The 26,231-nt window shown below is 40.6% G+C and overlaps 1 protein-coding gene across 1 annotated transcript in view; it reads left to right on the top strand.

Moving 5' to 3' along the window:
- NEK11 (NIMA related kinase 11) overlaps positions 1-26,231 on the top strand; it is a 251,083-nt gene that overhangs the window by 107,603 nt on the left and 117,249 nt on the right. Inside the window, exons 11-12 of the mRNA XM_039242197.1 lie at positions 432-525; positions 6,563-6,677. Coding sequence (XP_039098128.1) covers positions 432-525; positions 6,563-6,677 — 209 coding nt within the window. The remainder of the gene's footprint in view (positions 1-431; positions 526-6,562; positions 6,678-26,231) is intronic.

The raw sequence follows: 26,231 nt of genomic DNA, 5'->3' as shown, positions 1-26,231 counted from the left end.
ACTCTCAAGTTCTTTGCGTAAATTCTTTGGAATCTAGTTTGTTCTCCTGTTTTTGGGTTTATTCATCCTGAGAACAGTAATCGAGTTATTAGTATGTGCTGGGCACTGTCTGGATGTCAGGGACGCACACCCCTGCCATCATAGAGAATGCCCAGGGATCGATTCCACCTTCTTTTGCCTCAGAGTCATGCCTCAGGCATGAATTTTAGGAGTTTTAATGATGGACAAGGAACCAGAGCATTATCATGTGTGTTAAAAGAGAATCAGGTGGCTTCTGCACTGCATTTTCCTTGATGAGGAAGAGACCCATTGACCTGGTTCCCCAGCACCCAGGTTTGCCTGTTGGAACAGGGATCACACTTACCTGCATAATACAGATGTGGGTTTAGCAAAATACAGCTGTTGTTTTTACCTTCACTTTAAATTTGCAGAAAGCTTGCAGAAGAAAAATATGAAGAAAATAACAAACGAATGCAAGAGTTGCGATCTCGGAACTCTGAGCGGCTAACTATTGATGTTCTTCACGTAAGTGCTCTCTTGTTTTAAATTTCACATCAGACTTTTAATTGTTTCAAATTCATTGCATTCAGGGGCGCCTGGGTGGCTTAGTCGGTTGAGCGTCCGACTTTCGCTTAGGTCATGATATCGCGGTTCGTGGGTTCGAGCCCCGCGTCGGTCTCTGTGCTGACTGCCAGCTCGGAGCCTGAAGCCTGTTTCAGTCTGTGACTCCCTCTCTCTCTGACCCTCCCCTGCTCACGCTGTCTCTCTCTCTCCTGGAAATAAATAAAACATTAAAAAATATTTTAAAACAAACAAACAAATTCATTGCATTCATGTGGCCAGTCAGGCAAGAAAAGGGACAAAGGGGAGAAAAAAGGCATCCAGACCAACTTTGCCCAATTCAGGGAGGAGGTACTGAATTTTATTTTAGAATATAGGCCAGTGGATAGTGATGACACTAATTTAGAGCATCTATACTTAGAGATGGATTGATAGATGCAACCAAAAACCTCAAGTGCCTACTGTGTACAGGAAAACTCAATCAACATGGGATGAACAATTGAGGAGTAATCATGACTTTGCAGAGCGAATGTGTGCGCATCTAATTTTGAATTTCAGCCATGCTTGTTGTTGCCTCACCTCTTTAGTCCATTGTTCTCTTTCTGTCTTATTTTTTATTCTTTCACTTTTTATTTTCTGTCTCCCATCTATATCATTGTGCATTGTGTTAAGAACCCTGTTTAAACTTTGAATAATTACCTTAGAAGTCCAGTAATAAGTAGGGTTGCAGAGTCCCTACTCGTTCCATGGACCCAATTCATATCTTCTGCATCCCAAGCCCCTGACTAACAAATAGCATTTTCTCTAATGGTTAAAACCATCTTCATGGACCTTGGTACAGGCTCTGATATTTAAGGAAGTCTTTTTTCAGGGTCATATTTGTACAACAGACTTCAACTCCAACTTTCTAGCTCTTCTGGTAAAAGCAACATGGGAAAGAGTCATTTTCATGGAGAACTTTACTGTCTCAAATTCTGTTTTTTCATTCATTGGAGATGTCTGCATCTGAGGGAGATTCTTTTTCATTAGCAGGAAGAAACCAAGCCCCCTGAGGCTGTGGATGATCCCTGGAGTCTGGGGACACTAATTGTGCTGTAGCTCAGTGATCAGAGAGCCCCAAACCTTGGGGTATTGCAGGAGCCCCTAGCAAAGCTCACTCTCAGATAGGTAGAGCTTAGGATCACTTGTTAATCCACCTTTCTGAAATATTTAGTGGTTGTAAGTGTTGTAGATTTCTGAAAACCCAATATTGGACCAGATGGGGGACCCAGGCTTCTCTGACCTTAAGAGTATCTCTCCCTTGGGGCACCTGGGTGGCTCAGTCGGGTAAGCCTCCAACTCTTGATTTCGCCTCAGGTCATTATCTCAAGGATTGTGAAATCAAGCCTCATGTTGGGCTCTGCACTGGCAGTGAGGAGCCTGCTTGGGATTCTTTCTCTCTCCTTCTCTCTCTGTCCTTCCCCTGCTCACTCTTTTTCTCTCTCTCAAAATAAATAAATAAACATTTTTTAAAAAGAGTATCTGTCTCTTGACTTTAGCAGACAATGTAGGGACATTGGTGATGTGTGCTAAATCCTACTCACCCCTTTCTCCTCCCATCTCCCACTCCATTAAGTGAAGCCAGCTGTGGGGTCTGTTGTGGGTCCCAGAGACATGGGAGTTGGGATCATCCCCACTCATGAAACCTAGTGAATGGAGAAATTGTTGGCTGAAAGAGATGGGGTCAGCAGAAGTATTGGATCCCTACTTGGAGAAAAGTCTTAATTTCACCACTGCATGGAAGGACCTGAGCCTCCCCCCCCCCCCCCCCCGCAAGCACTGAGTGCCTGTCTTCAGCTCCCCAGTTGCTAGGCCCTGAAATGATAACTTGTGGAGGTGCATCACTTTTCCCAGTCTATCAGCTTTCTTTCCCATGGGACTGAGAATTGCAAATTGCCAAGATCCTTAGGCAGAATCTGGCATTACTATAGAGATTCTATGTTTGTTAGTGTGTGTGAAACTACTTGATAATCATCTGATAAAAACTGGAACATTTTCCCTGGAATGTTCCGGGACTTCTCCTTCTAAGGGATTTTATCCTCGGAGATTAGAAATTGAAAAGTACAGGGCCACCTGGGTGGCTCAGTTGGTTAAGCAACCGACTTCAGCTCAGGTCATGATCTTGCAGTTTGTGAGTTCAAGCCTCACATTGGGCTCTGTGCTGAGAGCTCAGAGCCTGGAGCCTGCTTCAGATTCTGTGTCCCCCTCTCTCTCTGACCCCCTCGTCTGCTCATATTCGGTCTCTCTCTCTCTCTCAAAAATAAATAAACATTAAAAAAAAGAAATTGGGAAGTACAGATGTGGTAATATTTTGTCTTATAAGACCTAAATTACTTTCCTTATTCCTTAAGTTGCTGTATGGCAAATACAAATACAGTTTCAAATATGATTTTACATTTTAGTGACTGATAATTTACTTAATGTTTTTGCTTTTCTTCATTGACCTTTCATAGCAATAATTTGTGTGTTCTTTTTTGCGTTTCTGATATTATTATTATTGTCAGTATTAAACAACACGATAAGTGGTCCTGGCCTCCTATAAACCAGGGTCATTGGTTTATAGGATCCTGCGGTAACTTTAAGATAAAACCGAGACCACATGGGGGTGCCTGGGTGGCGCAGTCGGTTAAGTGTCTGACTCTCGATTTCGGCTCAGGTCATGATCTCATCATTTGTGAGTTCCAGCTCCGTGTTGAGATTTCCTGCCTGGAAATCTCTCTCTCTCTCTCTCTCAAAAAGAAATAAATAAACATGTTTTTAAAAACAGACCATATGACAGGCAGAATCTTGGGAGATTTCATTAATCATGTATTACCCCACAGAACATGGGATCCAGACAGGATAGTCTAGATCTTGGCACAACTCAAACAAGGAAAGTGAGGATCTCATAAGGATCTTGTGAAGTCCCAACCCCTAACTTCCCAGTGTCTACCTAGTTCTTTCTAATTCTATCCCATTTCTGTCAGCAAGGAGCAAAAGGAGCATGAGGGGAAGTACCTAATGTTGTCTTGTCCAGAGATGTTGGTTCATTCTTTGATCACCCAAGATTTAGTATCATGAACATCTTTGGCCCTGAGCTTTCCAGAAGCACATTCCTAAGTTTACATACTGATGGAGGCTAGGGATGTTCCAGGCAGATGTGTGGCTCTTGCAGACAGTATCTTCTTCTAGCTGGTTCAGTCTTGCAGACAGCATTGCTCAGCTACCCCAAGTATCTTGCCCTGTTTCATGAAGTTCTATCAGCCACTTCCTTCTGGCCCATCTTTAGCATCCTATCTTCTCAATTTCAAAAGTCACCTTCTCTTCAGGAAAATCTTTGACTTCACAAGTCCACAATCCACTGGCTCTCCTCGAAATTATTTAATTTTTTACAAATTTTAATGTTTATTTATATTTTGAGAGACAGAGCATGAACAGGGGAGGGGCAGAGAGGGGGAGACACAGAATCTAAAGCAGGCTCCAGGCTCTAAGCTGTCCGCACAGAGCCCAATGCAGGGCTCGAATCCATGAACTGTGAGATCATGACCTAAGCCGAAGTTGGACATGTAAGCGACTGAGCCACCCAGGCGCCCTCTCCTGCAAATTCTTATGGCTCACAGCAATGCTTCCCAAACCTCAAAATTCACCCAAACCTCCTGTTGATTTTGTTAAAAGACAGATTCTGATTTGTTTGGTCTAGGGTGGGGTGTGGGGTGTTGAATTTTTAACACGCTCCCTGCTGATTGTGACCTGCTGATGTAGGACCACATTAGTAATGGAGAGAAACTGGGGCTCTTGAAAGCCATTCACCTTCAGATGAAGGAAGGCTTGGAAAAGCCACCGATAAACACTTTCTTATAGACTCTTTAGGAAAAAAAACATTTAAAGGGAACAGACATAAAGGAAAAGTGACCTGGGGCTTCCTTGTTGGTCCCAGAAGGATGAAGAGAGGGGTCTAGGCAGGCAAGAGACCCATTTAATCATATTTATGGGTACAGAGTGAGGCAGGTTTAATGATACTCAAAGAACAAAGGAGAGAGAAAATGGGAAGGTAAACACTTCGTGGAGGGACTGAAGAGCTTTAAATATCTCAAGGAAAGACATCAATGAGCTGGAAAAGATGAAATGAAATCTAAGAAAGAAATTGGATTAATCAGATGCAGGAATCTAAAGAAAAACGTGATGAAGAGAAGAGGGAAATGCTCCCGTGTTCGCCCATACACATATTTATGATCTAATTTCTTCCTGATTTCACTGGGTCTCTGTTCTCATTTCCTTCTTCCTTCTCTCTTGCCAGCTGTGGCAAACTACCTGATATTTCAAAAGCAGTCATACAAGATAAAATTCAGAGTTAGGGGAGAAATTGGGCTGGCTCTGTCATTTTGTAAACACATTACACAGATTCTTCAAGGCGTTTAGGAGAATGGCTTGTTTTGTTTCTCAGACCCTAACTGACAGGGGTCTTTTATTTTGGCAGGCAATTTCTGCTTGGCTGAATCTGGGCTTTGAAATCTGGAAGCATAGTTGAACATGGAATCATGTTTGGCACCATTTCTTTAAAGGATGGCAGCTTAAAACAAACAAAACAACAGCTAGATTCCCGTAATACACACAATAAGCCTGGTCTTTCTTTTATCCAGCAGCACATCCAGTTGTGACGATGCCAGAACTGGCTTTTTGTGAGAAGTGCATAACAGCTCAGGTCTCCATGCACGAAATAGTAATGGGGACCAATGATCAGATCAAGTCCTTGCTAAGAGAAGCAGTTATAACAATTCTATCTGTTCTCTTCAAAGAGAACTTGAGCGAATCAAAGTCAGCATCCCTTTACTGATTTTCTAATGATTTCTGAAGTAGAAGTGAAAGCACATTTCATGCAGTCTCTGTTCTTTGTTCTTAAAGTTGCCTGTGTGCTATCAGTGATCCTTTGAAATTTGGAACCAATTTTACCTCCTGCAACAAGTATACAGCACAAAAAGTGGACTTCTTTAAAATATTTTATGACTGTGTTTTCACAAATGCCATAGCACAGGGTGACAAGCTTTGTTTTGCTTATTCATTTAAGATTAGTTTGAATTTAACTTTCCGTTTTTAATAAGAAGATACTGTCAGAGTAGTCCTCCATGAAAACCACTTTTTAAGGAAAATAGGTCAGTTCAGCATTAGCTCTAGGTTGAAAACACGCACACAAAACTGAAAAAAAAAGCAAAGTGATCTATTGGAATACCAATTTATATATTTGAAAATTTTACTTTTTTTGAAGTGTGAATTCTTTCTTTTTTAAAATGTTTATTTTTGAGAGAAAGAGAGAGAGAGAGATAAAGTGGGGGAAGGGCGGGGGGGGGGGTGGACAGAGGATCCAAAGCAGGTTATGCACTGACAGCAGAGAGCCCGATGCGAGGCTCAGAACTCACAAACCATGAGATCATGACCTGAGCCAAAGTCTGACACTTAACTGACTTAGCCACCTGAGGCACCCAAGTGTGAATTCTTTCATGGGCCTCTTTGATATCTTTCTTTAGGAAACTGGAATTCACAGAATAACAGAACTGTTAAAGCTAGAAGAGACCTTGGAAGTCATCCTCATCTGAGATGAGGAAACTAAGCAGGGCTGGGCTAGGGTGAGGTAGGTGTGGTACCCTGGATGCAGAACTAAAGGGGGTATTAGTTCTTAGCTGCTGATCGCTCCTTCTCTTTCAGGAGCCTGAAATAGAGTACTTCCTTCAGTTGTGCACATGGCCATTTCTCCTGCTTCACCCTAGTCATGGAGCTGAAACTGATGGCATGGGAGATGAAGGTCACCTTAATTGGTGTTTCTCTTTTCTCAAGCTGCCTTCTTAAAATTTGAAAATGGTATCATGTTTAAGGGGAGGATTAGGCAGACTTTTATTTCCAAATAGTCTTCTAAACAATATTGTTTTATTGGTGATAATGCTGCTTCTTTCTATCAGCTTCTCATGAATTGTTAATTACCTTCCGCAAGGAATCTGATGACCTGACTTCAGAGAACCTGCCTGAGTCTCAGCCCTTTCCTTCCTTGGACCTTGGCCTACTTGAGTCAAGTATAGAAGACACCATAGCTGACGTTGGAGATCATGGTATGAGTTTGCATTAGTATTCAGAAGGGTTGGCACATAGTTTGGTGTGGCTGACCCTCCAGTAGGCCTGGCTGGCTTCTGGGAAAAGCCTTGGATGCATGTGACCACCTTCCATCAGTTTGCCAGAGCTGAGCTGGGACCAGGATAAAAAGCAGAAAAGCCAAGGGATTTGTCTGTCCTCTGCTGTCTCCTTTGTGATAGATGAAGATGAGTTATAAACTCACACCAGGCTAGAAACATCTTCTACACAAGTTAAACAATGTCATCATTAACTGACTTTGAAATAGTGTAGGACTGTGAATGCTCTGAAGTACCATGTCCCTCTTCTATAAGTGACTTCCCTGGCTTTCATAAATTTAAAGTGAATAAATGAAGTCAGGCTTTGAAAAATCAACTATATGGATGTGCAATCATTGTAAGAAAAAAAGTGCTCTAACCCAAATGAGTGAGATCTATCAGAGCTTCATGGTTAAAAACAGGAATTTTGGAGCAAAAAGACTGCCCCTATCAGAGAAGCCTCTGGAACTTAATCTTTCTAGATCTGTTCCCTTATCCTTGAAGCAAGAATAATATCTTCCTTAAGGGTTGTTGTGAAAAGCAAATGAGAGTAGGCATGTGATGTGCTCTTACCTTCATGCTGCACACAAAGTAAGAGCCAAAGAAAGGAAAGCAGTTTATGATCCTGAGAGGCAGGGTTATGACCACAGGGGCCATCTCAGTCTCGTACCACTGTCTCCAGTGCCTAGCACAAACTGCTAGGAATATTGTAAGAACTCCATAAATATTTCTTGAATGGATGGATGGATGGATGGATGGATGGATGGATGGATGGATGGATGGCAGGATGGATGAATGGATAATATGTTAGTCTGGACCTCTGAGATGCAGATGTCAAGATGGGACTAAAAGTGTAAGGATATTATTAGGGGAAATGTCTACATAAAAGGCATTAGGAAAGGAGCTTGAAAAGGCTGAGAGAATCATCAGGCCATGATTCAAAGTCATGTTCCAAGTAAAAAAAATAGAGGTTTGGTGGATGTGTACTAGTCTGCTAGGCAGGCAGAGGCAACCAAGACATCAGGAAGTCTTCAAGCAAAGTCAGTTGTCAGGGGCTTGCCCGAGTATCCCTGCTGCACTCGGGCAGTTGTAGTGGCCTCTGACAGACACAGGGGTGGGTTTCAGAGCACAGCCATGGGCCCTTGGCCAGTCATACTCCTTATAGTGGGAGGTCTTCAAGGTGTATCCTCATGGCCGCACAGTGGTGTGACAGATCTCTGGAAGTAGTTGAGTTTTCTTTCCAAGCTGAGGGTGAGGGTAGTGAAATTTGGATTAGCTGGTCATCGCAGCCCAAATTGGCATCTGTTGTCTTCCTGCCAGAGCCATTAGAGCTTGTGCCTTGTCCTTCACCTGTAAGGAAACTAGCACCTAAAGCTCTTTAGGCTGGCATTTCCCAACGTTTAAAATGGTGTTGTGGAAGCCATCTGGTAACAGGTGTTATTGACAAATATGTATATCAGGCGGATTTTCATGTTTATCCTTAGATGCATCAAGTATTTTTTTAAAATATTGTTATTTTACAAAGGTAAAACTTGGAAGCATAGAAATATCCTATGGGCCTTTCTTTCCAAAAATAGAAAACTGAGAGGCCATTGGGTAGCACCTGATATGGATGGCTTGTGCTTTGCTACATAAGGTAGAGCCATCACTATGTATAAAGAGGAATCTCCAGGACAGGATATTGAATGGGTGGTCTAGGATCAAGAAGTCTGGGCCCAGCCTCTGTATCTCAAGTAGGAAAAGTACTTAATACTCATTTCATGGAGGAGAAACCAAAGACATTAAGTAATTTGCTCAAGAACTCAGAAGTGCCTACCTTTTAGAGCAGCACTTTTTCCATTTCCCCCAAAGTGTATGTATTTGGATGTGGTGGGTGGGAACAATAGGTTTTCAAGAAGCTGACAGATGTCCAATGAATTGGACTTTCAAAAGGCAGAGTTTTTGTGTTATCTCTTTGCTAATTTTTGTGAACTGCAGTAGTCACATCACACCTAGGCTAGTCCTGACCACAGGATTCACCTGCTACCAGGAAACTCAAGCTAATGTCCTCCTTTCTCTTTTGTCATGAAGGTTTCAATATGGTAGACCAGGTATTGATTTAGCAGCCACACTGGAAATGTTCAAATCTACTCCTTTGACCACCTTGTTTATGCTATAAGGAAATACAACTGAGGTCTCCCATAATAAGCTGTCAGATCCAAAAAACACATTGTAGTTTTAGTTGAGCCAAATGCCTTGTAGACTAGTCTAAACATTCTTCTTTTTTCCTCCTTGTAAATTCATATTTTCTAAATTGAAAAGGGAGATTTAGAACTATGAAAACGTTCTTTGGTTTGATGATTGATTAGACTCCTGGGCAACTAGAAGTTATTAGTGACCACGTGTCTTAATCATGAAATTTTGAGGCATGAGGCTTTAATATGTTTGAATTCTGAAGTGGTTATTTAATCTATTCTCTTTGCCTTTTTAATTTTTTCAAGTTTATTTGTTTATTTTGAGAGCTAGAGAGAGAGAGAGAGAGAGAATGGGCAGAGAGAGAGAGAAAGAGAATCCCAAGCAGACTCGATGCTGTCAGCACAGAGCCCAACAGAGGGCTTGAACTCACCAACCGTGAGATGGTGACGAGCTAACATCAAGAGTCAGATGCTTAACCAACCGAGCCATCCAGGCATCCCCTCATTCTCTTTACCTTTTAGAAAATATGACTCCAAACTTTCAGCACCCAGAGAAAGTTTTTGTTTATTTTTTATCTAGCATTTATATGTAAAATAAAATTACATAGTCTTTTTTTAAGCTTCTACACCAAATGTTTAATCAGTCTTTGATGTTGAATTGGAAAATTCCCTCAGGGCTGTGAGGAGTTAGTTGCAGAGAAAGAAAACAGAGTAAGACATTTACATTTGAGATGCATTTAGTTGACTACAGCTGATTTAATTAGCTAAACTCATGGATAACCGTTATAATCAAATGAGAAGGCACAACTGGAACGTTAAAGAAATTATCCCTATTTAACTCCTTATATGTAATACCAATGATTTCTTGCACATTAATTTTTGCCAGGAATTTCATTGCACTTTAGCCTTGTTTTCAGCAATTCACAGTTGAGTTTCAGAATAGGGTTTCTTGCAAAGCTGCAATAGCTTGGGGCTCATGAGCATGGTCCAGGCAGAGCATGGCTCTCAACTCAGCTGTTCATATGCGAAGGCTTCAGTGGTGTGGGCCTCAGCTGCCCGCCCATAGGCTGACCAATTGTCACTTCATTACCCTTTCAGCTACTCCCTGAGTGAGTCCGGGGCTCCTTCCCCATGCTCAGAGAAAGGTCCCACCTCAAGGGGATTGTACTTTGCTTACCCATACGAAGCCCACAGGCCCTTTGCAGTTGTGGGCTGCTCTGTGACTTATAGCATCATCTCTTCCCTTTTACTGTGCAAGTGGGAGTAAAGTGATTTTAACTCTGTTATACAATGATATATTTTTATTGTCTTAATTTTACAAATGAAAACATTTATCAGCTCTGCAATTCTACTTCCAGATAGTTACCTAAGAGAAATGTAAGCATGTTCCTAGCAATTTTATTCATAGTACCAAAAGTTAGAAATAAGTCAAGGGCCAACCAATAGGTGAATGGGTAAACAAACTTGCAGTTTATCCATGCAATATAATACTACTTGGCAATGAAAAGGAACACTCTATCAATACACATAATATGGATGATTAGCAGAAATAGTGTGCTGAGTGAAAGAAGCCTCAAACGAAAGAATTCATACTGAATGAGTCCATTTCTGTGAAGTTTGACACCAGCAGCACTTATCTGTAGTGACAGAAATGAGGCCAGTAGGTTGTCTGGGCATTGGGAGTTGACTCAAAGGGCACAAGAGAACCTTTTGTGGTGATGGAAAAATTCAGTATTTTCATTGTGGTGGTGGTTTACTCTGATGTATATATTTGTCAAAACTCACTGAACTCTATGCTTTAAATGAATGCATTTTATGGTCTATCAATTATACCTCAACAAAGTGTATATATAAAAAGAGCATTGATAAGATACACAGGAAAAAAAGAAAGGGAAAACCCACTATGATTAATGCCCATCAGTCTGTGCTTTAGCCAATGAATGGCCCAGAGAGACTTGGGTGGGTTTGTGGAGATAGAAGGCAACTGGAACGATCTCTAGTATTACTTGGGACACAAAATCCTTAGTCTGGATTGTGATCATGGGGTCTTCTTCTAATATCAGCTAAGCAATATTGCCTTCCACAAGGAGTATTAACAGAGTTTCAGGGTCTTCTCTCAGGAGGAAAATGAGCTTAAAGATGAGGGGCTGGGATCCCTTACCTCCTCTCTTCAGCCTTTATAGTTGGAGGGATCACACTGCTGTGGCAGGCAATGCATACCAGCAAGTCTCATAGGACCTAGTGTCCCCTGAAAGCAGCCCAAATGTACTAGAACCAAAAGTAACAGCCCAGGCTCCAAAACGCCGCCCGGGACAGAGAAGCTGGTGGAGCCGCCTAGCTCATCAGTCATCAGAATAAACTAAGAGCCAGGGATCATTTCTGTGTTCCTAGATGTCCCATCACTTCCAGAGCTTTACATGTCTTAAAGCCTTGAGTTATAAATATAAACTGACGGTAGTTTTATTTCGTATTTGTCACATATTCTGCTGGGTTACTTTTGCATTGTATGGTAGTGTTTCCACCTGACTCTCCTATTTATGCCCCACAATACAGGCTCCTGCGGACACTCTCTAATTTCCTCAGCTCGACAGGGTAATTAAAATGAATCTAATATTGAGTAAAGATGTGCCAATTCTCTACCCTGAGGCATATTTAATAGCTTAGAGTGTTTCTTTCATATGACGGGCTGGGTAAGTGCCTCTAACTGAACTTTAAGAGATCGTATCCAATTTGAAAACTTGAAGTGGATGCAGACTAACACCTGCCCAGCTGGCCACTTCACTCTTGTGTCCTGGAGGGCATGATAGAAACAAGAGGAAAACCAGTCCCCAAGAACCTCAGTCACTCATATAGAAAATCAGTCCCCAGGGACATCTTGAAATAAGTTTCTCACCTGGGAAAGCCGTATGAGATTCCGTGGCCCATTCTTTAGCCAAATAAAATTATACAGTAGTTATTCAACTATAGGCGTTGCAGGTAGGGAGAGAGCATCCTTAAGTGGCCTCGCTGGGCCTGTCATCGTTCGTGTTTAGAATGAATCAATTAAGCAGAAAATTAAAGAAGCATCAATCACGGCTTTAAGGTCGGACAGACTGCAAAAGAGACAGACTAACCCCTCACACAATGTGTGCTTCGGACAGCATTTTGGACATACCACAGTGTGGTTTTTCTTCGGTTGATGCCATTATTTCCCATGCACGCGATGCTCACAGCTGTGCCCAGGGCTCCTGCATCCGCCACCAAGAGAACATCATTATGATGCCCAAAGGCAGTCACGCTGTCACAGAAAACTATGATGGCTATTCCGGACAGGATTTGCTTCCAGTCAACTAGCCATCTGTGATTCATTGAAATATTTTACCTCGGTGTTTGTTTAGACCAGACCTTAACGTAGATATCTGTGATGGGGATTTAAATCTGTCTCGTGTGATCTTTGTAGAAGGGCTGTTTTGTGGCAGTGAGGGCCACGGGAGTATCAGCCACCTCCTGTGTTCCATTGTCAGTCTGTCGGTTTTTGAGGTAAAACAGCACATCTCCCAAACAAACAAAAAACCATTCTGACAAGGAACCGTGGCAGCAGTATCTAATACCTTTGGTCATTCCCGACTAACAGCATTTTCTACCGACTTCTCTTCTTCTCTCACTGAAAAAAAAAAAAAACAAAAACAAAAACCAGGAAACCTATAGAAAGTTTTAGAGCGATTGTCATCTTTCATAGTAGCATGTCTGTGTGCAAGCAGTATAATGAATTTGACTTAGTCTAAAAAAGTCCCTTTTCCCACCTCTGCCGCAGGAAGTGATGTTTGTGACATTCTCAGCATTTGCAGCATTTGCAGTTGTCTCTGAGATTGTGGGAAGGGTTCTTCAAAAACTCACGTTATTATTCCATGCATTGGTATCCATATGTAAGGATACGTTTTTAGGAGTGTGTCGTGTAACTCTGGGTCCCTAGCTTCACAGCTACCCACGTATTTCCTGCTAACCCTGTGACCTGTCCCGGTTTCTTCTTCTGGCCATGGCTCCTTTAAATTACTAATGAGAGTTCTCACTGTTAAAGGTTAGCCAGCTAAGTACATGTTTGTAGATGAGGTTAAGATGCCTCCAGGCTTTCACTGCATTTTGTACCTGGGCATTTGGGGTTGGAGAGAGAGCAAAGTGACTTGTCCCTTTTTATATCTCAGATTCATTTTCTCTTTTGAGAGTAGGCAAAAAGAACAAGCCCAACCTCCCTCCACAGCTTAGCTCCACATGGCCTGCTTTCCTGGCTTCACACAGCTTAGAACTAGGTGAACTCCCTTCCTTCCCTCTACCTTCCATCTGCTCACAACCCCATTTTAAGAGATAAATTTGACAGTTGTCATAAGGGGTTGCTTCTGAACCACTTGGCCGCCTTTTATTTGTGAGATTACACATTTTTGAGGAAGACTAACCTTTGTGTGTTCATTAGTGTTCTGGATGAGAAATTTTAGTGGTATACTAAAGAGGGCTACAAAGTGACTACTGGTTAAGAAAAAGTTTGAATTTTAAGAAAATTAAAACAAATTTTCCTTTAGCCCCATCAGCTCTTTGTCGTTGGTGAGGAGAGTGGGTCAGTGCTCTGACTGGGCAAGCGTGTTCAGAGGCCATGCTCTCACCTATTCCCAGGAGGCCGTCCCAAAATCATTCCATACCTTACCTCTTAACTTTTTACTCTCAGTAAATCATACGCCTACAAACATTGATCTCTCAACTCAAAATTCCACTAAATAGGCATCATGATAAAAGTCTATGTTTCCCATTATATTGGCAGTATTCAATGATTCCAATTTGATGGCACCCAGTACAGAAGCAGGTCACAGCACAGCAGCTGAGAGCCCACAGGCCAGTCCTTTGTTACTCAAAGCATGGTCTGAGGACTGACATCACTAGCATTCTGAGAACTTGTCAGAAATGCAGAATCCCAGACCCCAGCCCAGACTTCCTGGATCAGAAGATGCAAAATCCCAGTGACGTATATGCACACTCAGGTTTGAAGAGCCTGAGCTGGACTCTTCGCTCCACAAGAGCGTGGGCTATGTCTGTCTTGTTTGTCATTTTATACCCACCTGCTGACAGTGCCTGGCTCAGACTTGGTGCTTGGTAAATATTTGTTGAATAAATTATTAAATCTAGGAGGAAAGTTCTGTAAGTACACTAATGCTTTTTGTCATAAGCAGCATACAGTTCTTGCAGAGATTGATTCATTTGGGGAAACAATAGAATAACAAGTTGCCAGAAGAGGCCGATTTGTGTATATTGGTGCTCACCTGTAATTTTTACTCTTCCTTCTTAAGGGAGGTGATAATCTAATTTTACCAGATGGATACTGGAGAGATGAAAAATAAAGGAAGAGTGTCAGAGACATGGGAAGAGAAATCTTTCATGCACGCTTTTCGAGTCCCTTCACCATTGCCTCTTTCTTTATGAATACCCCTCCACTTAAATAATCTCGAAGTCGGGGCGCCTGGGTGGCTTAGTCGGTTAAGCGTCCGACTTTCGCTTAGGTCATGATCTCGCGGTTCGTGGGGTTCGAGCCCCGCGTCGGGCTCTGTGCTGACTGCCAGCTCAGAGCCTGGAGCCTGTTTCAGTCTGTGATTCCCTCTCTCTCTGACCCTCCCCTGCTCACGCTCTCTCTCTCTCTCTCTCTCTCTCTCTCTCCTAGAAATAAAATAAACATTTAAAAAAAAATAAATAAATTATAAATAATCTCTAAGTCGCCACAGTGCAGTGACAGGGTTCCTTCTTCCGCAGGACCTGTAGTATTTAGTTTAGTAGAAGCGGTCACATCACCACAAAATAGTCCTCTCAGATCCCTTCACGTATTTGCTAAATGTACACATTTAATGGGAACAAAGGGATTTTGTCAAGTGGAGTCTGTGTTACGGGTTCTCACGGGTCTCTTCTGTTTGCATCAGCTTAGTCCCTGCATGGAGTCCGTGACAGCACTTTATAGATGACAGGGCGCAAGTGAATGCTGGTTGGTGGGTTACTCTTATAACAGGCTTGCTAGAGCGAATGTAACTCTTTAGTGGCTTTATCGGTTTGGTCATCTGGGAAGCAAATACTCAGAGAAGTGCAGAAGATGAACTGAGGGTCCTTTTTGTTGAAAGAAAAATGGGCGTGGGATCAGGGGCAGGCAGAGAGAGCCTCCAAGTTGTGCTGTGGGTCTGACACCTGCGAGATGTGAGCAGAAAGGAAGGACCAGTGGGTACAAAGAGCCTCAGACTTCACTATAGCTTGGATGGAGAGTTCTGGATCAAAGACTGCCCATAGAGGAATCCTGCACTGGGCAGAAATGCTGTGCCTTACCAATCCCTCCTGCTCAGGGTAGCCTTGAGGCTGCAGCCGCGGGCTGCCAGCTCACCTCGTGCTTTTCAGCTAATCACAGGTTCCTGGAAGGATAGCTAACAGACCCCCCTCCATAGATTCCATATGCTTGAGGTGAATAAAATAGTATTTCCGTCAGCAATCTATAATGCAGCACTTTTCTCTAATTTGAAGTGACCTTACCTCTACTATATGCAAAAGAAGAATAACTAAAGCTTCTGGAATATCCATAGACACTTCACAAAATTCCACTAGACTGGAAGCCACTGGTGTGCTTGAAAGAAATTTGGAGCCAGACTTTGTCTTTTTCCAACTTCTAGCCATTTACCAGCTGTGTGAACTCAGGCAAAAAAAGAAAAAAAGTTATTGCCAAGCCTCAGTTTTCTCATCTGCATAATTGGAATAATACTGAATTTTCTAGGATTAAGGGAAGAATAAATTAGACAGTAAACAAAGAACTTTGCACAGTGCATGACACAGAAAGTACACAACAGTATCTTACTAAAAAAATACAATGTCAGAGCAAGTTGCAATATTTTCTCAAGTGCCACATAAAACCTCTGGATTGGTGGTGAATAATATTTCAGTTTTTAACTACCCAGGAGACCTTCTGATTATAGCTTAAAAGCACCTTCACCATATGAATTAAGTATGATTTGGAATACTTTTGTTTGCTCTAGTTTTTGTATGTATGAGAAATATAAAAATCACTCAGTCTGGTTAGTTCCACCTGTCAAATTATGGTCTGAATTATGTCTACCTGAATTGGTTAGCTTAGCATCCAAATCAGTTGACCAATCAGTCGACCAATCGATCGATAGATAGCTCGATCTTCTTTGTCAAGACCATCAACAGCCTGCAGAACCCAAGCCAAATTTTCGGAGATGTGTGCGTCCTTCCATTGGTGAGTCAGGAATGGCACTGTGATACCCAGAAATAGGACCTGGACAAATTCATTGTTAAAAAGATGCTCCTTTGCCAGCCATCCTGAGCCCATAACATGGCAGCTAAAATTTCCAGGTATTTTCCCTAAATACATTATAAATGTAAAAATGTTTTGTACTAAGCAGCATAATAAGGACAAGAACATATATTAGTTTTCCACTGTAGTCTTATGTGGGATTTAGGGCAAATTCAGATTACAGTACAGAGCTTGGTAGGGATAACTATGACTTTTGCAACGGAAATGTTCAGGTAATACATGCAGGTATTTTAGTGGAACTCTCTGCCTTGGGTTTGTAATGAAATCAGGAAGGTTCTCTGAGACACAAGGATGTGCTCTATGCTCTACCATGGCAGCCATATGTATAAATGACCTCCTGGTTTTAGATAAGTTCTCTGAAAATCCTATTAGTTTCCCCTTTAGTTAGAAAATAAAGAATATAAAGAAATTTCAGCCGGCTGCACAGATTTCTAAGATAGGGGAAAGTCTGTGCTCATTTTGGATGTATTATTTTGACTCCCTTAGGGCTGCATATGGAATCAGAATATTCCAGATATGGTTTTATGTGCATAGTTAAATCATTCAGTTCTTACCACACGTCTGGTAGACAGACTATATGTACCTTAAAGAAGGACATAGTGGCTTGTTGAAGCCAGTATTTTTTTGCCTACTGTATGTTATAAACAACTTTAAGGTGTCATCAGATATCTGTATGAGATTTTCTTAAAATAAAAATTATTTGGAGCAAATTATAGGCTGTCCTAATAATGTAATTCTCAATACTTTTTTTTTTTTTAAGACGGAGAGAAAAGTGGGGGTTGTGGTTATAAGGCCAGTGTTGCGTGTGTTTTGGGTCTGCCCCTAGAGTTGGTTAAGCCTGTGACATCATTCATCCTGTCAAGAGGGGAGAAGCTTTGGCATGGCAACTCAAAGAGCAGGTGGGCTGGATGTGACCCTCCACTCTGGGGGGGCCAAGGCTCAGGCTTGGCCATGCTCAGGAGTGAACAGGTCTTACGGTCTGAGTCAGCATACCTCAAACAGGGGAGACCACTGCCTCCTCAAGGTGACCCTGCTTCTGTTTATTCTGAGTCCAGGTTTTCAAATTGGGCTACTTATCAGAATCCCTTATGGGAATTTGAAAAATACAAAATAGTCTCTGTGTTCTTAAACATTGATTCAGAAGGTCTGCTGCAGTGGTTCTCAAACGATACTATATATTAGAATCACGTGGAGGGTCTGTTAAAATCCAGAGGGCTGGGTTCAGGGGCATACTGGAGATGCTAGCATTGACTCGTAGACCCCACTGTATACGTCTCCTTCCAATCTCAAGTTCAGTGATAGCCCGTGGGTAGCTTGAAGTCAGCTATAGCGACTGAGTACTTACGCCACGGAAATTGCATTGCTAATCAGAGCTTTCCCCAAGAGTCAGTTGTTAAACATTTCCCAGCACGCCACTGGCAGAGAACCCCACCTCCAAAACTTCTGATTCAGGAGGCTTGGGATGAAGCCTAAGAATTTGCATTTCTAGCAAGTTTCTCGGTGGTGCTGCTGCTACTGCAGGTATGAGGAGCACATACTAAGAACAATTTGTCTAGAATTATGCTGTCCAATTTGATAGCCACTAAGCCACATGTGGTTATCAGAATTCAAATTTTAATTAATAAAAATTAAATAAAATTAAAAAACCTTTACCAAGTCACATTAGTCACATTTCAAGTGCTTAAAGTAATACAATGTCATATGTCAATTATACTGCAATAAAATGGGGAGGGAGGAATGCTTAAGAGTCACATCTAGTTAGTGGTTACTGTGTTGGATTGCACACTTCTAGAGCAATTAATTCATCATTGCCAAAAGTCCTATTGGGCAACCCTCCTCTCGGAAGAACTCTCTGCACCTAATTTTCTTTTAAGTTCTACAGATTATTCTGGTGGGAAGTCTGTTTCAATAATCACTACAGGGTTTTGTTTTGTTTTGTTTTGTTTTGTTTTGTTTTGTTTTGTTTTTAAGAGAGAGAGGCAGAGGGACAGAGCATGAATGAGGGAGGGGCAGAGAGAGAGGAAGACTTAGAATCTGAAGCAACCTCCAGGCTCTGAGCTGTCAGTGCAGAGCCCAATGCAGGCCTTGAACTCATGAACCATGAGATCATGACCTGAGCTAAAGTGGGACACTTAACCAACTGAGCCTCCCAGGCACCCCAGTCACTACAGTTTATTAAATGTTGATCTTACATTTCGACTCTCTCAAACTCAAACTCACAGATAATTCTATGTTCCTCATTTTTTATTTCTTACTTGGCATGGAGGATTGATTTGCTAAAATTCTCAAATACTTGACAACATACATCAATGACTCTTTTTTATAGGTGAGGACAAGGAGGTAAGGATGGAAGAGGTATTGTTGAACTGGGTCCCAGCTCCAAATCTGTAACTTTTTCAACCCGGAGGTTTCTCCTCTATGCTGTGACAGCTTTCTGTAAAATTGAAAAAATTATTAGTCCTCCCTTCAGATCATGTCTGGGGTCATCATTGAGAAGCCATTATACTATCTCAGACTACGTGTGTGACACAGGGAAGCCCCAGAGGTCTTTCAGACTTTATCTAATAACAACTCCCTCCCAACCAGTGAAGGACATGGATTGCATTTATTGGACACTAGTTGATCATATTAATGAATCAGATGTGTTCAGACCAGCAGGTTACACAAGACTACAGAGGGGATAGAATTTAATTAGAGGTGAAGGGTCAGGTGAAATAGTCATTAGTGACATCTGTGGAGCAAGTTTCCAAAACCTGAGTTAGTAAGGGTTATACAAGCGGACAGACTCCTGATAATTGGACCAGGAAGAGATGGCCTGCGATGCCAGCTGCGGTGGGTTGCCTCTTGTGTGATGTTGGGTCATGGTCTTTTTATTTACATAGCCTGACATGTAGAAGCATGCTGTGTAAGCTGCCATCTCTATGATGCTTGGGTGGCCACAACAATGTCCATTTATTTCGGTTCCTTTGTGACTGAAATTTTATGTTCCTTACAGAGATAAAAAAAAAAATAGCCAGTGGTATTTCTTTTTCCTCTGAAAGATTTATTATAATAGACTTTATTTTCTCAAGTGGCAGTTGCCTCTGTGAGTTTCAAAAGCTGTTACATTGTCTGGTTCTAAAGCAATCTCTTCAAAACTACCAAAAAAAAAATCTCTTCTTTCTGGGCTTCTTTTTAGGAATTCTGTAATTCTTCCTTTTAGGACTTTCCCACCACGATTATCCTTCTGTCTTTGCAGGCACCTTTATATCCTGTTCTTTTGTATCATAATTGATCTTCCAGCTTCTAGGCAATTGCCGTTCACATCCTTCAGCAAAGCATTCCCTGAGCACCGTTTCATTAACACACAACCTTACACAAGTATTTATTGGGTACCTGCTCTGCTGGGCAAAGAGAATACAGAACAGACGTGGCTCTACTCTTATGAGCCTATGCTGAAGTTTCCTTCTACCCAGAAGCCTTTACTTAAATAAAGTGGGAAATTATCCTGGATTATAATGGGCCCTAAATCCAATGACAAGTCCTTTGAAGAGAAAGCAAGACAGATTCACTGAGAAGACTATGTGAGGACAGAGGCAGAGACTGTAGTGATGCATCTACAAGCTCAGAATGGCCAGTGTCTACCAGAGGGTCGGAAAGAGACAGGCAACAGTTGCTCCTTTTGAGCCTCCAGAAGGAATCAACCTTGCTGATACCTTGATTTCAGACTTCTTTAAATTTTTTTAATTGCTTATTTATTTTTTGAGAGGGAGACAGAGTGTGGACAGAGAGAATGGCAGAGAGAGAGGGAGACACAAAATCCGAAGCAGGCTTCAGGCTCCCAGCTGTTAGCACAGAGCCCGACAAAGGGCTCAAACTCACCAACTGTGAGATCATGACCTGAGCTGAAGTCGGACGCTTAACCGACTGAGCCACCCAGGGACCCCTGATTTGAGACTTCTGATGGCCAGCATTGAGAGAAAATAAATCTCTATTGTTTTCAGCCACCAACTTTGTGGTACTTTGTTACATCAACCCCAGGGAACTAATATACTTCCCTTTACTCATAAAAACATGAACCCTTCCTCAATTTTCAATTAGTAATCAAGACTTCAAGTTGTAATGTCAGGCTGTCTAGTTGGAGTTCTGGATTTGTCAGTCACTCTATAACTGGGTCAAATTACTTAAACCTTGTGCCTCAGTTTCTTCATCTGTACAATGGGGAAAATATCAGTGCCATAGCATAGTTACAGGGAATCAATAAAATAACATATTTAAAGCACTCAGAACTATTAAGCTGGAATGCTTAACAGTTATGGAAATTATTTTATTACTATATTCCTAATGCTTATTGATATGCAGTCCAGACTAGTGTGCTTTTTCTCACTCCTCAACTCTCATAGCACTTTATGTCTCTTCTGCCCTTAGTGACATACTGCCTGTGATTGTACTGAACTTTCTATATCAATATATAAGTCATCAATATTTACTGAGGATCTGCTAAATTCAAGGTATTCTGCTAGCCACTTTGGAAAGCATGTATTACTGCCCTTAGGAAATGTAGAATCTGGAGAAATAACAGAGATGTCTACATTAAAGTGATCCACAATTTTGGGGAAAAAATGGGCATAACTCGAAGAATGGAGAGGAATGAAGAGGTTATTTTGAATAGGAATTTTCAGGATTTTTTCCAGTACCATTTGTTAAAAAAGCTATCCCTCTTTTTCAAAGTTATATTTTTACCAATATTAGGAATAATTGTGATAGGTAGGATATCTTCCCAAAGATATCCATCTCCTAATACCTCGAATTTTTTAATATGCTACTGTATATGGCAAAGGGAAATTAAAGTTGCTAATCTGATGACATAAAATAGGGAGTATGTCGGGATAGGAGTGGCTCAGTCGGTTGAGTGTCTAAGTTTGGCTCATGTCATGATCTCAGTTTGTGGGTTTGAGCCCCACGTCAGGCTCTGTGCTGACAGCTCAGAGCACGGAGCCTGCTTCAGATTCTGTGTCTCCCTCTCTCTCTGCCCCTATTCCACTTGCACTTTGTCTCTCTCTCTTTCTCAAAAATAAATAAACATTAAATTTTTTAAGAGAGATTATCCTGGGTTATCTGGCTCAATATAATTACAAGGTTACTTGAAAGCGGAACAGAGAGGGCGAAGAGAGAATAGCAGAGATAACAGTATTAGGACTTGTCCTGACATTGGTGGATTTGAAAATGGAGACAGCTGGGATGGGGTGAGGACAATAAGCCAAGGATGGCAGGCAGCCTCTAGAATGTGGAAAAGGAAAGTTTGTAGAGCCTCCAGAGGGAATGCAGCCCAGCTGATATTGATTTGAGCCCAGTTCAACACATTTTGGACCAAACTCTAGAACTGTAAGATAATAAACGTGTTGTGTTAGCCACTATATTTGTCATAATATGTTAAAGCAGCAATAGAAAAACAATGTGGTATTTTTTTCCTGGATATTAAATGTAATTTTACTTGAAATTAACAAATCAAAAACTGAAACCGAGTAATTGCTGAACTTCAGATAAATGTTTCTTTATCACAAAAGATATTGGTTACTAAAATAATTCTTTAAGGATAAAAATAATGATCATAAAAATGTGTGAAGACTAGAGTCATTATGGTATTTATTAGCTATGTATGTCATTTTATTTTTTAATTTGTTTTTTAATTTAATTTTAATTTTTTTGTTTGTTTCTTTGTTTTTATTTATTTTTGAGAGAGAGACAGAGGGCAAGCAGGGCAGGGGGAGAGAGACAGGGAGACACAGAATCCAAAAGCAGGCTCCAGGCTCTTGAGCTGTCAACACAGAGCCCAACACAGGACTCGAAACCAGCAGACTTCGAGATCATTACCTGAGCCAAAGTCAGATGCTTAACAGGCTGAGCCACCCAGGTGCCCCTATATGTGTCACTTTAGATAATATTTATTGAATTATTGCTCTTCCTGATAAGTTAAAACAGTAAGGCTTTTCCAAGGTGACTTCCCTTACCTCCCAATTTTAGTTATATTTTGTTTCTACCTTGTTAAAGTTTATAATTTTATAGCAATTACATTTTGTTCTAAAACCATAATTCCCAGAGATGTTTATTCTTTAAAATAGGAAAGTTGTCTTGGAATTTTAACCTGAATTCAGGGCTTCAGTGAGCCTGAAACTTTTTTTACCACAGCTTCTTCTTTCCTGAGTTCTTAATTTTATCTGTCTGCTGTTTATTAGTGTTTTTATGGTTTTGTTTTATTACTATTTTTTTTTTTTTTGTAGGAGTCTGTTTTAATCCATTGTATTTGTCTGGTGTTGGTTGTTACTTCTTCCCCTCCATTTCTGATTTTATTTGAGTCTTTTCTCTTTTGTTCTTGATGAGTCCAGTTTAGGATTTCTCAATTTTGTTTATCTTTTCAAAGAACCAACTCTTGGTTTCATTGATATTTTTTTTAATTGTGTATTTAGTCTCTGTGTCTTTTATTTCTGCTCTGATCATTATTATTTCCTTCCTTCTACTCACCTTTGGTTCTGTTTGTTTGTTCTTTATATGGAAGTTTAGATTGCTTATTTGAGCATTTTCTTGTTTTTGAGGTAGGATTCTGTCACTAGAGATTTCCCTCTTAGAGCTGCTTTTGCTGTGTCCCAAAGATTCTGGACCGTGTGTTTTTATTTTCATTTGCTTCTATATATATTTTTAACCTGAATTATATATATAATAAAATATATATATTATTTAAAATATAAAAATTATATATTATTTAAAATATAATAAAAATATAATTATTACAATAAATATAAATAAGTATATAATGTATTATATAATAAATATAAACAAATATATTATAAAATAAATATGTAATAATTATATAACATATAATTATTTAAAAAATATTTTTTTTATTTCTTCATTGACTCATTGGTTGTTTAGCCTGTGCTTATGTTTGTTGAAGTTTTTTTCTCATGATTGATTTTTAGTTACATACTGTTGTGGTCAGAAAAGATACATGGTATGATTTCAATTTTTAAAATGTATTGAGACTTGTTTTGTGGCCTAACATGTAGTCTGTTCTGGTGAATGTTCTGTTTGTACTTGAAAAGAGTATATATTGGGGGCGCCTGGGTGGCTTAGTCGGTTAAGCGTCCGACTTTCGCTTAGGTCATGATCTCGCGGTTCGTGGGTTCGAGCCCCGCGTCGGGCTCTGTGCTGACTGCCAGCTCAGAGCCTGGAGCCTGTTTCAGTCTGTGACTCCCTCTCTCTCTGACCCTCCCCTTCTCACGCTGTTTCTCTCTCTCTCTCCTAGAAATAAATAAAAATATATTTTAAAAAAAAAAGAAAAAAAAAAAAGAAAAGAAAAGAGTATATATTGTTGGTTTTGGGTGAAATGTCCTGTATATATATCTGTTATGTCCATCTGATTTAATGTGTCATTCGAAGACACTGTTTACCTATTGATTTACGCCTTCACGTGAGGCTTAAAGCCCCCTCCTATTATTGTGTTACCATCAATTTCTCTCTGTATGTCATTAATACTTGCTTGATGTATTTAGGTGCTCCAGTACTGGGTGCATAGATATTTACAATTGTTACATCCTCTTGTTGAATTGATTCCTTTATCATTATGTAATGCCCTTTTTTATCCCTTGTTACAGTCTTTGTTTTTTATTTTGTCTGATATAAGTATTGCCACCCTGGCTTTTTGTTTGTTTCCATTTGCATGGTAAATTTTTTTCCATCCCTTCATTTTCAGTCATATGTGTCTTTAGGTCTGAGGTGAGTTTCTTGTAGGCAGCATATAAATGGGTTTTGTTTTTTACCCATTCTACCACCCTTTGTCTTTTGATTAGAGCAGTTAGTTCATTTACATTTAAAGTGATTATGATAGGTATGTACTTATTGCCATTTTGTTCATTGTTTTCTGGTTGTTTCTGTGTTCTTCTATGTTCCTGTCTTCTCTTGCTCTCTTTGTGGTGGTGAGTTTCTGTAGTGTATTGTTTGGCTTTCTTTCTCTTTATTTTCTTTGTATCTATTCTAAGTTTTGTGTTTGTGGTTACCATGAGGTTCATGTATAACATCCTAAGTATATAGTGGTCTATGTTAAGTTGATGGTTATTTAAGTTCAAACACATTCTAAAAAAAAACAAAACAAAACAAAACTTTTTTTTTAACTCCCTCCTTCACATTTTATGTGTATGCTGTCATATTTTACATTTTTTAATTCATGATTTTCTTATGTCTTATTATGGCCATTTCTTTTACACTTAAAGAAGTCACTTTAACAGTTCTTAAAAGGCTGGTTTAGTGGTGATAAACTTCTTTCACTTTTTTTTGGTCTGGGAAGATCTTTATCTCTCCTTCAATTCTGAATTAAAACCTTGCCAGGTAGAATACTCTTGGTTGTGGGTGTTTTCCTTTCAGCACTTTGAATATATCATGCCACTCCCTGCTGGCCTGCAAAGTTTCTGCTGAAAAATCAGCTGATAGACTTCTATGGTATCCCTTGATGAAACTTTTGCTTCTCTCTGCTTTTAAAATCTCTCTTGGTCTTTAACCTTTGACAGTTTAGTTATTATATGTCATGGTGTGGACCTCACTGAGTTCATCTTATTTGGAACTCTCTATGCTTCTTGAACCTGGATGTCTATTTCCTTTCCTAGGTTAAGATAGTTTTCAGCTATTGTTTCTTCAAATAAGTTTTCTGCCCCTTTTACTCTGTCTTCTTCTGGGACCCACATAATGGAATGTTTGCTTGCTTGATGTTGTCTAAGAGATCCCTTAACCTATCCTCATTTATTAATTTTTTTCTCTTTTTTGCTTTCAGCTTGGGTGCTTTCCATTACCCTGTTCTCCCAATCACTGATATGTTCTTCTGCATTTGCTAATCTACTGGTTAATTCCCTCTAGTGTGTTTTTTATTTCAGTCATGGTATTTTTCAGCTTTGATTGGCTCTTTTTCATATTTTCTGTCTCTTTATTGAAAGTCTCACTGAGTTCTTCCATTCTTTTCCTGAGTCTGGTGAGTTTCTTTATGATCATTACTTAAATTTTTTTATCAGATATATTGCTTATCTGTGTTTCATTTCGTTCCTTTTCTGAGGTTTTGTCTTGGTCTTTGTTTTGAAGCAGATTCCTTTGTGTCCCCATTTTGCTTTACTTTCTATTTGCTTCTATGGATTAGGTGGAACATTTACTCCTAAACTTGGAGAAATGGTCTTGTGTATGGTTGTCCCCTATACAGACTATGTGTGCAGGGCGCCTGGGGGGCTCAGTCGGTTAAACATCTGACTCTAGATTTCAGCTCTGTTCATGATCTTGCAGTTCATGAATTCAGGCCCCACACCAGGTTCTGTGCTGACAACGCAGAGCCTGCTTGGGATTCTCTCTATCCTTCCCTCTCTCTGTTCCTTCCCAACTCATGTACGCACACACTGTCTCTCAAAATAAATAAATAAACTTAAGAAGAAAAAAAAAGACTATGCGTGCTTGGTGACTTTTGCTGGCTGGCTGGAGCTGGCTGGTGTGGGCTGGGGGGTCTTGAGACTCTCCATGCAGTGAGTACCCTGGCAGGATAGCTAAAGCTGAAGTGGGTATAGATGGGTTGGGGGCGTATCCCATGGTCCTCTGAACCGAGAGTACCTTGGCAGGGTAGCTAAAGTTGATATGGATGCAGGTCAGGGGGAGCCCAGGGTTCTAAGCACTGAGGGTACTCTGGCGGGACAGAGAAAGCTGAAGTGAGTGCAAGCCAGGGGGTCGCAGGGCTTTATGCATAGAGGTCACTTTGGCAGATTAGCTGAAGCTGAAGTGGGTGTAAACTGGGGTGGGGGTGGGGAGTCCCAGGGAGCTCCTCTCAGGGGGCACCCTGATGGGACAGCTAGTTTTTAATTTTATTTCACTGTGGTAAGAACAATGAACGTGAAATCTACTCTCTTAGTTTAAAAAAAATTTTTTTAAGTTTATTTATTTATTTTGAAAGAAACAGAGATATTGCAAGCAGAGGAGGAGCAGAGAGAGACAGAG

The sequence above is a fragment of the Hyaena hyaena genome, unplaced genomic scaffold, assembly GCF_003009895.1.
Source record: "Hyaena hyaena isolate Hyena2069 unplaced genomic scaffold, ASM300989v1 scaffold_210, whole genome shotgun sequence".
Classification (NCBI taxonomy): Eukaryota; Metazoa; Chordata; class Mammalia; order Carnivora; family Hyaenidae; genus Hyaena; species Hyaena hyaena.
Note: the sequence above shows the minus strand (reverse complement) of the source record. Positions and strands in the feature narration are given on the sequence as shown.